This window comes from Periplaneta americana, chromosome 15, assembly GCF_040183065.1.
Source record: "Periplaneta americana isolate PAMFEO1 chromosome 15, P.americana_PAMFEO1_priV1, whole genome shotgun sequence".
Classification (NCBI taxonomy): domain Eukaryota; kingdom Metazoa; phylum Arthropoda; class Insecta; order Blattodea; family Blattidae; genus Periplaneta; species Periplaneta americana.
The window spans coordinates 69,773,997-69,788,207 of NC_091131.1; the positions used below are offsets into that span (position 1 = coordinate 69,773,997).

The 14,211-nt window shown below is 34.2% G+C and overlaps 1 protein-coding gene across 2 annotated transcripts in view; it reads left to right on the top strand.

The window, feature by feature from the left end:
- The window catches only part of spin (Protein spinster), a 223,582-nt gene that overhangs the window by 193,621 nt on the left and 15,750 nt on the right, over positions 1 to 14,211 (top strand). For both annotated transcript variants that reach the window (XM_069847631.1, XM_069847632.1), the window contains exons 2-8: positions 449 to 645; positions 1,250 to 1,401; positions 3,365 to 3,565; positions 5,972 to 6,106; positions 8,806 to 9,067; positions 10,399 to 10,497; positions 12,813 to 13,056. In XM_069847631.1, the coding sequence (XP_069703732.1) occupies positions 449 to 645; positions 1,250 to 1,401; positions 3,365 to 3,565; positions 5,972 to 6,106; positions 8,806 to 9,067; positions 10,399 to 10,497; positions 12,813 to 13,056 (1,290 nt within the window). The remainder of the gene's footprint in view (positions 1 to 448; positions 646 to 1,249; positions 1,402 to 3,364; positions 3,566 to 5,971; positions 6,107 to 8,805; positions 9,068 to 10,398; positions 10,498 to 12,812; positions 13,057 to 14,211) is intronic.

Here is a 14,211-nt window from a genome sequence, read left to right on the forward strand (position 1 = left end):
TTACATAGAATAATACGAGTTAAGAACGCCCTAATGCCGAAAATGTTTCATTCTATGTAAAATTTCAAAGAAATTATTGCATTCGTGGGAAAGAATATTAGTTTTGATTGAAATACTAGAATTCAGTAATTTTAGCGTGAATATTGAATGTACTTTACATAAAGCTTGTAGATTTTTATGAGGTTAGTAAGCGTATATTCAGTACTGGTGACACTTTTCTACAAAAACATGGTAATTTCAAGCTTTGCTCTTTGTTGATCACGCAGTACTATGTAAACACGCAGTTTCTCTAACTACCCGCTGTTTTAACAGAATGGTAATTATGCATTAATAACGTAACTTGTTTAAACATAACTTAACTTTCCTGTGTTAAAACATCTAATAAAAGCAATCAAATTCTGATCACTTCTTTTTAGCATTATTGTTCATTGTTGTTATTTCTTTTCAGGAATACTGAATGATGTAAAAAGTGAATTTAAAATCGGCGATGATTTGGGTGGTCTCCTGCAGACGGCTTTCGTCATCAGCTACATGGTGTTTGCACCACTGTTCGGCTACCTTGGTGACCGCTACAGTCGGAGGGTGATCATGGCACTGGGTGTATTTCTCTGGAGTCTGACAACCCTAATTGGCTCTTTCATGGAGGTGAGTTCGAAGAAGATACTTCGCTCGTAAGTCTCTTGATGAATTAAAATTACTCTTCCCCAGGTTGCAGTAGGTAGCCTTCTGAATTCTCTCATGTCCTATCTTGATCCAGCAAATAGATTTCAATTTTTCTTACTCTCTCTTATGATGAAGTAGACCTACATATTGTATTGAACAGTTAAGGAAGCATAGATATTATTTTAATTCTTTCTCTTTCCTCTTTCCCTCCTATGTACCTTTCTGATTAAATTTATTTCTTATGCCGCAACACACAGATCGCTCACTAGCCAAACAATCAAGGACAAGGGCCAAGATCGTTGAATCGAGCTGTACGTATATGTTTTAAAATAATGATGGTACTAAATTTTTCGGCTCATTTGAACTCTTTTTAGGGAACGTGATAGAAGCGAAACCTCTGAAAATAATGATGTTTTTTGGAGGTCTAGAAGGTTTGGTTTCTTGCATAGATAGTAAAGAAAGTTTCACATATCAGTTTACACCAAGACTTTTGGAACACGAAGAAAATGACATTTGCAATGAATTATTTGTGTTGAAATAATAATGTCGTAGTTGAGTGACGTTAATCCCATGTATTTCATTTCAGACGTATGGCTGGTTCCTGACTCTGCGAGCTCTCGTTGGAATTGGTGAAGCAAGCTACTCCACTATCGCGCCTACTATCATCAGTGATCTCTATGTCAAAGACATGAGGTCAAAGATGCTTGCACTCTTCTACTTTGCAATACCTGTGGGAAGGTAAGAGCACACCCGCAAGCAAGCTCCTATAGTAGAGTATAATAACAAGGCTACTTCAGTGTCAGATTTACGGATAACCTCCGACCACCTACACTTTGCGCGTCATCCTTTACGTCATAAGAGTGTGCAACAGAAATAGAAGTAGTTTTATATGTGACGGAACAGTGGTTGCTTATTCAGTAGGAGTTTGCATTGGACTTCTTTCATCTAAGAAGAATGCGTGTAATACAACGCCCTATTTACGTTTTCCTTGTCCTAGTAGTTTTTCCATAAATGTGTATTTTACGATGAGATGTTTTATAAATGGTCGAATTATGAAACGCCTGTCAACGACCATACACCCGTCTTTCGATCACATGTTCTTCAGCACCAAATCCTGACTCTTTTAAGAGTTGTTAACCTTGCAGGAAGCTCACCCAACAAAATCTGACGTAATGGAAGGATTCGCTACTGCTGAATTAGCAAATGTTCATTTAATATACGGAGTAACATAATAATCTGCAAATGTGGCAAGAAGCTCGATCGGCAAAGTTTTCCAAATCGTCGGATCCAGATAGACCAACGTTCGTTGCTGTGCATTAAAGATTCCGGGATGCAGAATCTCTTCGTCCCCATATCGAAGGTTGTAGACCGCAACGTGATGCTGCAGAACTATTATGACTACAAGAATAAATTCTGAGAATCGTTGAAGAGAGACCCACCGTAAGTAAGAAGCTTGGCAAGACAAGTAAGTACTTCTTATTGGAGTGTGCATCTTACTCAGCGTAAACAGTATTTATACCCATATCTCTTCCAAAGTGTCCAGCATCTCGAAGAAGCGGATTATCCACGGAGAGCTGTTCTGCTCTTGGATCTTATAAGTATGGAAATGATATTTTTTTTTCTCGTAAGGTGTTGGTTACTAATTAATCATCTTTCACTCGCGATGGTGATTTTAATTTTCGTAATATCCACACATGGTCAGAAAAAACCCTAACGTCATTAATCGGATTAGATTTCAACAGAGATTTTCAATAAATTTTTGGGGCGGAATCTTCGGAGACGAGCTGCTGGTCCCACTTCAGCTGCTCGCAAGACTAAAAGATGCAGGACATCTTCACTTCGTACAGTTTACGTTGCCAGTCCTGGACGACGTGTCACTACAGACACGTGAAGAGATGTGCAGATTTCAAATAAAATGGATGGTTTTCTTGCAAATCAAGTAAAAAGGTTAACACATATGGTTATTTTCTGCCAGTAGGAAGTCTGGCAATCCTACTGCAGTGACAAAGAGACGGAATGCTGGTATTCAGAGCCGAGTTCGTGTATGTATTCGTACGTGAGCCAGGGATGCGCTGTTGTTAAACTATGAAGACTTTCAGCCTAAATGCTAATTAACCATGCACTTAATTCTAAAACGTATAATAGGTTTTTTAAATTTATTTTAATGTATTCTATTGCCCCCTTCATTCTGCAGAATTATACCACTCTCGCCCTTCCTGAAAATTCTTCGAGTATATTGAGCGATTGGAAAATTGTTTCACTGACATTTTGTTGTCCTTCAACATAGCAACTTAATTCCTGGAGTGATCCATGGCCTGGGCGATTGTAAGCAATAGTTTCTCGGGATGTTCTGGCCTTTCTTCTTCATCTGTTAACAGGATAACATTCTGCTCGCGATATATTGCGGGCTTATTTTCGTAATTTCGCAACTGAATTTCACTTAGAATTATAAATATATATATATTTCGAATTACAGACGATTTTTTAACATTGCGTTGTATAGAAATTTCAAGGGCCGCGCGAAAAGTTCGAATTATTCACGACTTCGAATTAGGCAAGTCAGACTGTAATTATTATTATTATTATTATTATTATTATTATTATTATCATCATTATCATCATCATTATCATTATTATTATAGCCTGTTTGTTATGTCATCTTGTACTCAATTGCATACAAAGTAATTCAATTCGTTTTCAGTGGCCTGGGTTACATCGTCGGTTCTGAAACAGCGACCTTAACAGAAAACTGGAGGTGGGGCTTGCGTGTGACACCCATTATGGGTGGCATTGCAGTACTCTTGATCCTTTTCCTCATGCAAGATCCAGTCAGGGGAAAAAATGAAGGATCCCATTTGAGCCCAACTGCATGGAGCAACGATCTTAAAGCACTTTGTAAAAAGTAAGTTAATCTCATTATTATCTGAATATTCGCCAGCCATTCAGTTACGTTTGCATTCCCTGTGATGAAACAACCTTCTTAACCTCAAACCTAAACCATGTTTTTTTCTTCTTCTTCTTCTTCTTTTCCTTCCTAGTATATGATCAGGTAGGGAAGCAGACGTATGTCGAATGATCCACAAGTGATTTTGTCCACTTGACTCGAGAATTGAACCCACGTGTTGCTGGCGAACATGCTAGTTTGTAAGCTATTTATGATGTTCGTGCTGTCTTTCTTTGAATCTCAAGTTGTGTGTAGAAGAGTATAAAATTATTTTCATATTTTCTTGCTAATTAAATACAGAGTACACATCTGCTCAGAGTCCATTACCGTGTATTTTGTTTTATTAAGAATTAACAGCCATGTTTGGTAATGAGCGTCGTATAGTTCGCTAATAAAATTGTTTTCAGTGGCAGATTAATCGCTAGGCCATCCAGGGCCATGAGTACTGGCAGAAAATGGGGGGCAACGTGACCGTAGCATAAGGCAAGTTCCGAAACTGTGGAACATTTTCACAGTTTAATTGGAACGAAAAGAATTTTCCTGTGTATGACAACCTCTTAATGCATCTTGTTAGGAGTAGTTCAATATTTTGGAAAGAATGAAGAACTATATGAGAAACTCTTTTACAGATCTGAGACTCTACAACTTTACAAATTTAATTATATTTGTAAAACAGGTCTACTTCGAAGATGCTATCAAAGAATTTGCTGCCGTGAAAGCACTCTGTGTAAACTTACAAAAAGAAGCACCCATTACAAATTTGTAATATTGATGATAGTATCCTATTAAAAATTAGAGTTTTAAAATTATTCAATTCCAGTGGAATTAATTAAACTTTCTTTTCTCTTTTCTTCTTTTCATCTAAAATAATTTATTATTGCTGATTCAATAGAAATTTACTATATTTATTTGAGAGTAAGTAACACATTCTTTTTTCACTCGCATCTTTTTAAAGTTACGAATTATGATAAAGCACCTTCATAATAATTTTAATGAAGCATGCATGAAACCAAATATTGATCGTGCATGATTTGGTAGGTGAGGAGGTGAGGTTTTCAAGCATAGTTGGCCTAGGGCCGCAACATTTTAAGATCCCCCACTGATTATTTATATTGTCCATTTAAAAACGATCTTACTCGTATAATAATAATAATAATAATCTGCTAATCTTATAATCGTCTATATTTTTAGACAGCCATTTCTAAAAGTAGACCTTTCGACGATGGGAAAGTGTATTAAAAATTGACTATCATACGGTAGCATGTAAAAAGTACTTCAAATACTGATTTTCTGCTGTTTGCATCGATTGTATGTTGTTTTCCATCAAATGTCACATGACAGCAATCACAACCAATTAATAAAGCAGTTCAAACAAGTATTGCAGGCCTCCTTTTAAAAATGGCTGTTTTTTTATTAAGAAATGTACACAAGTTAAATGAATTGCTTCATCATCTATTTTATTGGTAACTGTATCAAACAATTAAGAATTACTCGCATATTTAATTGTAAAACAATTATGGGACTCCTGGATTTGAACCGAAGACCCCTTGACCTGCAGTCTAATGTTCTACCACTGAGCTATAAAATACAACTGTTTGGTTGTAATGTGTTAAGAGTTTCACTATTGCAGTTGGGTGGGGGTGGGGGGAACGGTAGTGGAGAAGTCTTGACAATGAGGCATTCAGAGCTAAAGTGAATCAAGTCACAAGTTTTCATAAATTGAGTTTAATTCATTTTCTGAAGTTGGATCTTTTCCGAGCAGTAATGGATCAAGTCTTAATTCCAAGCATTCTCCGGTAGGTGACACCAGTCACTTTTGGCTCAGATTATTTGTTCACGATGTTCTGAGCCATAGTGGATCAAGTCACCAAAGTGTTGCATCAGTTAACACCACAATTGTTTATATTTTATAAATTAGAATTTGAGAATGGAACAATAAAATTATTGCTAGTCAAATTAGATAATCCACTAGAGCAATAAGTCCTGTTATCTCAAAACTGCGTCTCATGGACTTGATCCACTTTAGCTCTGAATGCCTCAATTGTCTATATCAGCACAAACGAACGGTTGTCTAAAGAATAGTTTGACACACACTTTAAAAATGATTTTATTTTGTTTGTAAGGTTAGCTTCACTCCACCAGTTGTCTCGTTTTGCAAACATGTCTGTTCACAAAATAAAATGTAATTTTTAACCCTTTCATCATAAATAACTAATCTTTGAGCCTTATAGGAAATAATAGTCTATCAAGTTCGCAAAATGTTTAATAAGACAGACGTAATGAAAACAATGATGATGACAATGATGATAGAGGGAGAAAAGGCTTGGAACTTGATTATTGAAATGCTTGCTTTATTTTTTACAGTAAAAGCTTCATGTTGTCAACGGCTGGGTTCACATGTGTGTCCTTTGTTGCGGGAGCTTTGGCCTGGTGGGGCCCGACTTTTGTGTACCAGGGTCTTCGATTGCAAGAGGGAAACGAGAATATTAATCAGAACGAGTAAGTTTGTGTTTGCCTTACTTTATTTTTCTGTACATTTCAGTAACGTTATTTGCACAGAGACTTGTTTATACTATTCGTGAAAGAACCGGTCACAGAGTGTTACCACTTCTTGGTTTGGCGTCATTGACCAAAGTAACGTTAAATATTCAGGAAGAATAGTAAGTGACGTACTATTGTAGTGGAATAATAAAGTTCTTTTTCTGTGTAATTTTAACGGAATATTGAATTCAATAATAAATTGTAATAGCATATTTTTTTATTATATTAAGTAACACATTGTCGTATATGCAAAAATTAAAACTGAATATGAGAGCCATGCTGGGCTTATAAGCCGTGGGGCCTGGGTTCGAATCCCGTTGTTGCCACTCTGAATTTATAACTTGATCCAGGTAATACAGGGGTTTTCTTGGGTACTCCAGTTCCTCTGTGACGTCCCAACAATTCTCCATTATAATCGTCATTCATTACAAGTGTAACATAGAGCCACTGTTGGTGGTGCATTTTGGATGGTCTCTGATAAACTAAATGGTCCGTGCTTCTCAGCACTAGTGACGTTTAAGAATCATGCTCAAAGAGTCGGGATAAATAACAGCAAGTTAAGCACCCTGCCATTGGGAGGGGGGAGAACTCTGAATTAAGTAATTAACTCAGACTTAGGCTTTTAGGTTTTCCACTGGCAGTCATCCGGATCAGCCAGGGATAGCGAACCTAACAGAGTAGGCGACCTCTCTGGTCTTATCTATCTGCCCTGATGATGGAACTGTAAATAGTTCTGAAACGTTGGAAATGTCAAGTTACAGAACATGGTGGAATACCGAAAAGCCTACTTCTGATAGTTGACATAGTTGTGTTTATTAGTCATTAAATACAACAGTGTTTTTCTTTAAATCATAAAATATACATTAAGTTAAAATGAAACAGTATTAAAAACACACAGCAATACAATTAAAATTCATTCGCTAAACATGTTTCAAGAAGTGCTATCTCATCATCAGTAGCATTCTGAAAATACGAAAAATATCTGATGTAATGAAAAAATGACTTTAATTGTTTCTTGAAAATATTTAATAAATGTGGTGTACAGTGTTGTATTGATGTTATAATAGATATAAACTAAGTGAAAATGGAGATCGTAATATTGGAGTACTTACGAGACTGATTCAGCTGTTGTTCATGCTAATGCATCCTCCTGGTACGTGTTGCCAACACATTGACTGAGTGTGCGTAAGCTCGGAGTTGTATACGCATATTGTGGTCATTTTGTGTACCAGTATGTAATTTAATGAGAATATTCTTATCTAATGGAGCTTTTTCATTTAGGTTGTTCTGATTATCTAATTTATCTTTATAAATTTCTGCATTTACATTAGAACATATGTTTTTGGTATTTTCGCAATGCTGTTGATGATGGGATAGCACTTATCGAAATATGTTTAGTTAATGAATTTTAATTGTATTCCTATGTGTTTTTAATACTGTTTGAGTTTAACTCAATGTATGTTTTATGACCTAATTCTGATTAGTCACCATAAAGGCCTAAATAATTCATAAAAATAATTAATAACTGTAATTCATGGACCATGTTGTTCAGTGGCTCATATACACTTAATTTTATGTCTCATAACGTAAATTAGGACTCAGTATACTTTCAATTATGCAATAATCTATTATGTTGAAGTAATAAAAAATTTCATACTGTGCTGTGCTGGTAAAAATAATATATTTTTTTAAATAATAATTAATTTTAATCCCAACTTTTTCTAATATGGCTGATATGATGGTTCCATTTTCAATTCGTCTTTAAGTAGAGCTGTTTAAGTAGCTACATTAACCACGTGCAGTGGAGATGATATGGTACAGTTCAGTGGAGACTCTTGAAAATATATATATATATATATATATATAATCTATTGGAATTTTAGAATGGCAAATCATTTATATGCCCATGATATTTGAATTGACCCTCATTCGGTAAGCAAAGAAGTAAAGTAAATTTGTGTGAAGTGTTAGATATGTTAGTTCATTTGTCAAACAAAGAGAATTTAGAACAACAAAGATCATTTCTGCTGTAGCATTGTTATTGTTATCTCGTTTTTAATGTAATAGATAGGTCTATATTTATATACATCACAAAAAGTTTGGAAAAATTTACAGTTTTCAACTTTTTAATGGATTTATTTAATCGAACTATTAAAATTACTGAATACATTGAGTTGTAAATTTTGTAAGTATTAACTTATTGCAAGGTATGTAAAAAAAATCTTTAAGTACCGACATGGGTATAATCAAGAAAACACTAGAAATTTAAATTTTTCCAAAGTTTTTGTGATGTGTATTTATTCTGTGTAATTTCAAGTACATAATTTCTGTTGTCCTGAATTTTTTATTTCATTTTATTTGGAAAAAAAAAAAAAAAAAAAGGATATTTTAAAAACGCCACCATTGACTTCATACAACATCTCTTATACAAAATCAGTTTATAAACATTCTATCATATCACTGACATTGAAAGATCTTTACTAGACTAGAGTATTGTTCAAAGTATTGTTAAAGAAAGAAGTGAATTGTTCGAGACGAATGTACAGTAGTATAAAATCTAGCATTTTACTGTAGATGTAGATAAAACAGTATATTTTGTTTGAATACGCTTTCCCACATCTACTGCTAGATAATAAGTGTTAATATTACATTTACAGCGTGACGTACAAATTCGGCATCATTGCCATGGTATCAGGACTCCTTGGTGTTCCACTGGGCTCGATAATGGCACAGAGGTTAAGATCTCGCTACCCCCGCATAGATCCATTGATCTGTGCAATCGGCCTCCTCGTCAGTGCTCCCCTGCTGTTCACTGCTGCCCTCTTTGCCAGTATAAACAGCAATGTATGCTATACACTCATATTCTTCGGTGAGATCTTCCTTAACCTCAACTGGTCTATCGTAGCAGACATGCTCTTGGTAAGCATTCACCGAATACAATTTTCTTTGTTCCAGATGTTCAACTAAGGTTGGAGCAATAATGGTAGTGACCGGAATCCTTGGCATCATAGCCTCTGCCTCCATATCCTACTTCCTAAAGTCACGCTATCCTCGCATAGATCCAGTGTCCTCCTGTGTTGGCATGATAGTTTGTGGTGTGTGCCTAGCAGTCACTTTAGTAGTGGTTCAGTATAACGAGCCTGGCTTCTATACAATTCTTTTCATTGCTATGTTATCTGGCAATATACCATTTGTTCCTGTAGGAGATATTTTACTGGTAAGAACTGAGACCTTAAATTACACAACTTTTACTAGTTTTTCCTATATCTGGTGATAAAGAAAGTGTAAACATTTCGATGAATGAATGAATGAATGAATGAATGAATGAATGAATGGTGGAAATAGGAGGAGAAACATTTAAAAGGTACATAAAAACGCGTCCTTGCAAGGCTGAGAGGAAGTATCTATGTGAGCTCCAAACCTGTTGGCCACTTGTCTCATTTCCAAATTAGATTAATGAAGGTGCACATGACGAACTTGAAGGGGAATTTGCAGTTTACCAATGGTATACTTTTCCTGTATACATTATAAATAGATCTAGAAAAGATGCAAATTTCGTTAACATTGCAAATTTTAGAACTCAGAAAATGAACGTGGACAAATAAAGTAAGCTTATAAAGCATAATGTAAAGTTGTGTTTCTAGTACTATGTGTGTCTCATAGTGACTCTCCTATAGAAAGAGTCTTAAGTGCTGCGATAAAAAAAATCAGACAGAATTCAGGCCTACATTTAACACATAAATACTGGTATCATTTCTAATTAAGTGTGCCTCAAGAAATTTACAGAAAAGCAGCTGCTACATGCAGAATATGCCACAAAGCATTTTCTTTTGCATAACATGTGACAAATAACGTATAATTAGGCCTGTATGCCAGAATGGGGGGGGGGGCACATGCACTATGGGTTACTGATAAGCTATATGAAAGGATGGCATCTCTGCATCACCTATTTTATGAATTTGGGTATTATTAACGAATTTTTTTTTTCTGTTACACTCGTATATTTACTCTGATGTGCCCTTTTTCTGGGTCCTTTCACCCGTCTCATCACACAAAGAAAAGTTCCAGTAAAACTATCTATTTCTACCAAGTCAGAAATAAAAAAGAAATTGAAAATTAATTTAATAAAAAATTATACTTGCTTGAAATTAATTCTGTAAGATTATTTTACATATTAAAATAGAATTCGTGTAAAGATAAGGTCGCATAAGACATATATTGAATCCTTACTTCACTCTTTGTTTTTGCAGTATGTTGTTATTCCAACAAGAAGATCCACAGCAGAAGCATTCCAGATACTTATATCGCATGCATTTGGAGATGCTGGAAGTCCGTATTTAGTTGGAGTGGTAAGATTTTTGGAATTTCTTCTTAAAGATTTCACCTTCTTTAATTTGTTTTTCGAGATAGTGTAGTTCAGATGTTTTATAATGTGTCTTTTTTTTTAACAAGTTTTCCTACTTAAATGAAAATTCTTAAAGCTTGTACCAGTTGATGAACTCAGTCTTCTTCAATATGATTCCTAGGCCTACTTGCATAAGAATACACATAAGGATCTTATTCGTGGTGGAAGTTAGTGCGAATGATGTGGAAAAATGTATGTATACCAATAAATGATTAATTTTACAAAAGAGATCAGTTAGATATATCACTGGGCTCAGACGGATTAATGTCGGAAAGTTTACAGAAAACTTAAAATTTTAACCATCTATTTATTAAGGCCTATACATATTCAAAAACATCATAAGGCAGAGAGAATATTCGTAGTTACCAGTACTTAACAGTCATAAAATTATGCAGCCGTGATACCAGATTGAAAGCAGACTTGCGTACCGGTATCATTTCTCATAATCTACATTTGTACATGAACCAACTGCAGCAGTACAGTAACTCTTGTTATAAACTACCCAATTACATAAACAATTAGTGTAAAACTACTATAGATAAGAAGCTAAAAGAATGTCTTATAGACAAGTGTTATCCTATGAACGAGTATGTACTCAGTAACAATAATATTATTCGTAAAGTCCTAGCTCTGTGGATGCCAGTACTGTATTAACACTTGAGTATGCAATAAATTAAATTAAATATTATAATTACCAGTAATAGCATTTGTACATATTAATGTAGATCTTAACTACACCATTTTACTAACCTTAATTTGATCTATTTTTTTAATTCTTGTAACTGTTATCTATAGTGAGAGAGATAGTAATAAGCATTAATTTTGATTTCATGTATCAGTTATTTGTAAACTTCAAAATGTAAATGGTACCGGTAATAACTTCAATTTCTGGAAAATACAGGGTTTAAGGGAAATTATTACATTAATTCACAGAAGTAATAGATCAAGTCAGTGCGAACAAGTTTTGTCAAATAAGTTTTTTTTATACGTCCTATAGTTTTGAGAATACGAATTGTAACATGTAGGAACTCTGCAGTTCTCCTTGAGGTCATTGCTCCACAGTGGGGGTGAGTGTAACTCTAATCATCCACTCTGCAAGACTTGCGAGAGGAGAATGTAAACAAAAACATCTCGTCAGATATGTTTCGACCAAATTAATGTAGATCAAAACGTGAAGTATTCAGTGAATTAATTACGCAAATTATTTGGTTTTTAATATTCATAGTATCTGTTGATTTCTTTGCTTTTTACGTAATTACAAAATAGTAAAGAATGCACATTTTTATAAAACAAAACTATTTCCATTAGAGATTCCTCTACATTGATGTATACTCAAAATAACTTTATTATGAATACACATTCTGTAACTGTCTCCATTTAAATTATCTTTGAAAAAATTAAAAATAAATTAATTTGGAAAATAAGTTAAGTTTATAGTAATGTTAAGTAGTGTGTTAAGTGTTAATGTACAGTAAAATTTGATCGAAACGTATTTGATGAGAGGTTCCACCCCCCCCCTCCCACAAGTCTTGCGGAGTGAATGATTAGTGTTACACTCACCCCCACTGGAGAGTAATGATCTCAAGGAGAACTGCAGTGTTGCAACACGTTACATTTCATATTCTCAAAACTATAGGACGTATCAAAAAACTTTTTTGACAAAACTTGTTCGAATTGACTTTATCTATTATCTCTTTGAATTAATGTAATAGGTTCCCTTCCACCTTGTATGTACGAATATATAGTAACTTTTAAAATTATGTGAAACTAGTGTTAGAAAAGGATTCAGAATTCCTCAGTCAGCTTTGCTAGACTATCGTAATTACACAAAGGTCTTACTGGATCATATATCGTCATTCTTCCTGCAATGTCTTCTATGTGACATATTCATCGATTTTCAGTTTTTTGCTCTATTAAATAACTTAAATAGTAATACGGCAAATAATAAAATCTTCTATATGTAATTATATTTCTTTCTTTCGAAAATGTTGTTGTCTAGTGCCTTGCATTTGGCAATGAAGCCATTAGCAGTCTTTCGAAAATGTAAGAATTCACAATCTCCTATGTACCACTGCCATAAAATGAATAAATGTGTTTTTCCTTCCTACTGAAAAATTGTATATTTTGCACATAGGAGTTATTTCAGGAACCACGACAATGTATATAAAAAAATGTTTCATGCTGTGCAATAATTGTTTTAGTAGGCCTGTACTGTACATTCACTTTTTATTACGGTAAAATATTCTTTCTCTCTTGCAGATCTCAGAAGCACTCAAAGTCGTCCTATCATCGAGTTCTTCAAGTCTCGAGTCCAATACCTCCCTGTCTTTAAACACTTCCACTATAACATCGGAACTAACATATGAGCCAGCTGTTGAATTCCACAGCTTACAGTATTCTCTATTCATGACATGTTTTGTTGAAGTGATCGGAGGTTTCTTCTTCCTGTTTACTGCACTTTACATTATAAGAGACAAACTTCAAGCGGAAACTACTATTGCAGGTAAGTTGTAATCCGACATTTTCTTAAAAATAAGAAATTAGGTTGATTGTGTAACGTGTATCAAGTTTTACCTTGTAAGCTTACACAGTTGATAAATACTCTGATCAAATGTTTGAACTTTTGATTTTAAAATATGATATATATTTTTATTTCAATAAAATTTCTGAAGCTTGCGTAAGATTTTAAATAATTGGTAGGTCTATTATACAGCACATACTTTGTCATGTAAAGGGTTGCCATAATTATTTTCCATAAAACCGGGACAGAGGTGCAAGGTTAAGTTATTATGAGTTGCACTTTATTAATGATGGTACAATGTCAATACAATACACGTCAGTATTTCAATAGACTACTTTAGAACTTGATGTACAATTCACACTTTTGTTATGAAACGTTTATGTATTTTGATTTTTGACACTTTGTTAAGAATTTCACATACTTTAACTTTAGATTTTTTTTATACCAAGCATACTTTTCAGAAGATTTTACAAAATCTAGATACTTCGATATTTTGCTACTTGTAATAATTTTATAAAATTCACTACAATTAATGTTTGACATATTGTATTGAGTATCAAGAATTGCCCTTATTGATGCCAAACTTAATCTGCTCCTGTCTTCAGTGCAGTGAGCGTTCAATTTTGCAATTTTTAAAAGCTCAGAATACTGTTCTTCTGAGACAACTTTTGAGGAACATTGTCTCCTTACTAGCTAATGAACTGGTAAATTCATCCAAACATCGTAAGATGAAGATTACATTGGTAAATTCTGTATTTGTTTCGCTTTCTCTGGCAAAAGATTTTAATTTCACAACCTGATCAGACTACTTTCATTCAATTTGCAAATATTCTTCTCATTAAACCATTTAAAACTTTTTTTTTTCAATATCAGCCCATACAGCTGGCTTCTACAAAAGTATCCAATCAAAATGGTTGAGTTCAGTGAGAGGGTCACTCCATTTCAATAGATAAAAATTGACGTTTGTTCACCAAAGTCTAGACAGGCCTTTACAAATTATTATTTGCTGATGGCAATTAAGTTTATTAAATTATTGTTAGTCTGAATTATGTTCATCAATATAATACATTTATTGTACATATTAACTAAATATTTTACAAGACCCAATGCCGAAGCTGTATAGCTAATACTTTCCTC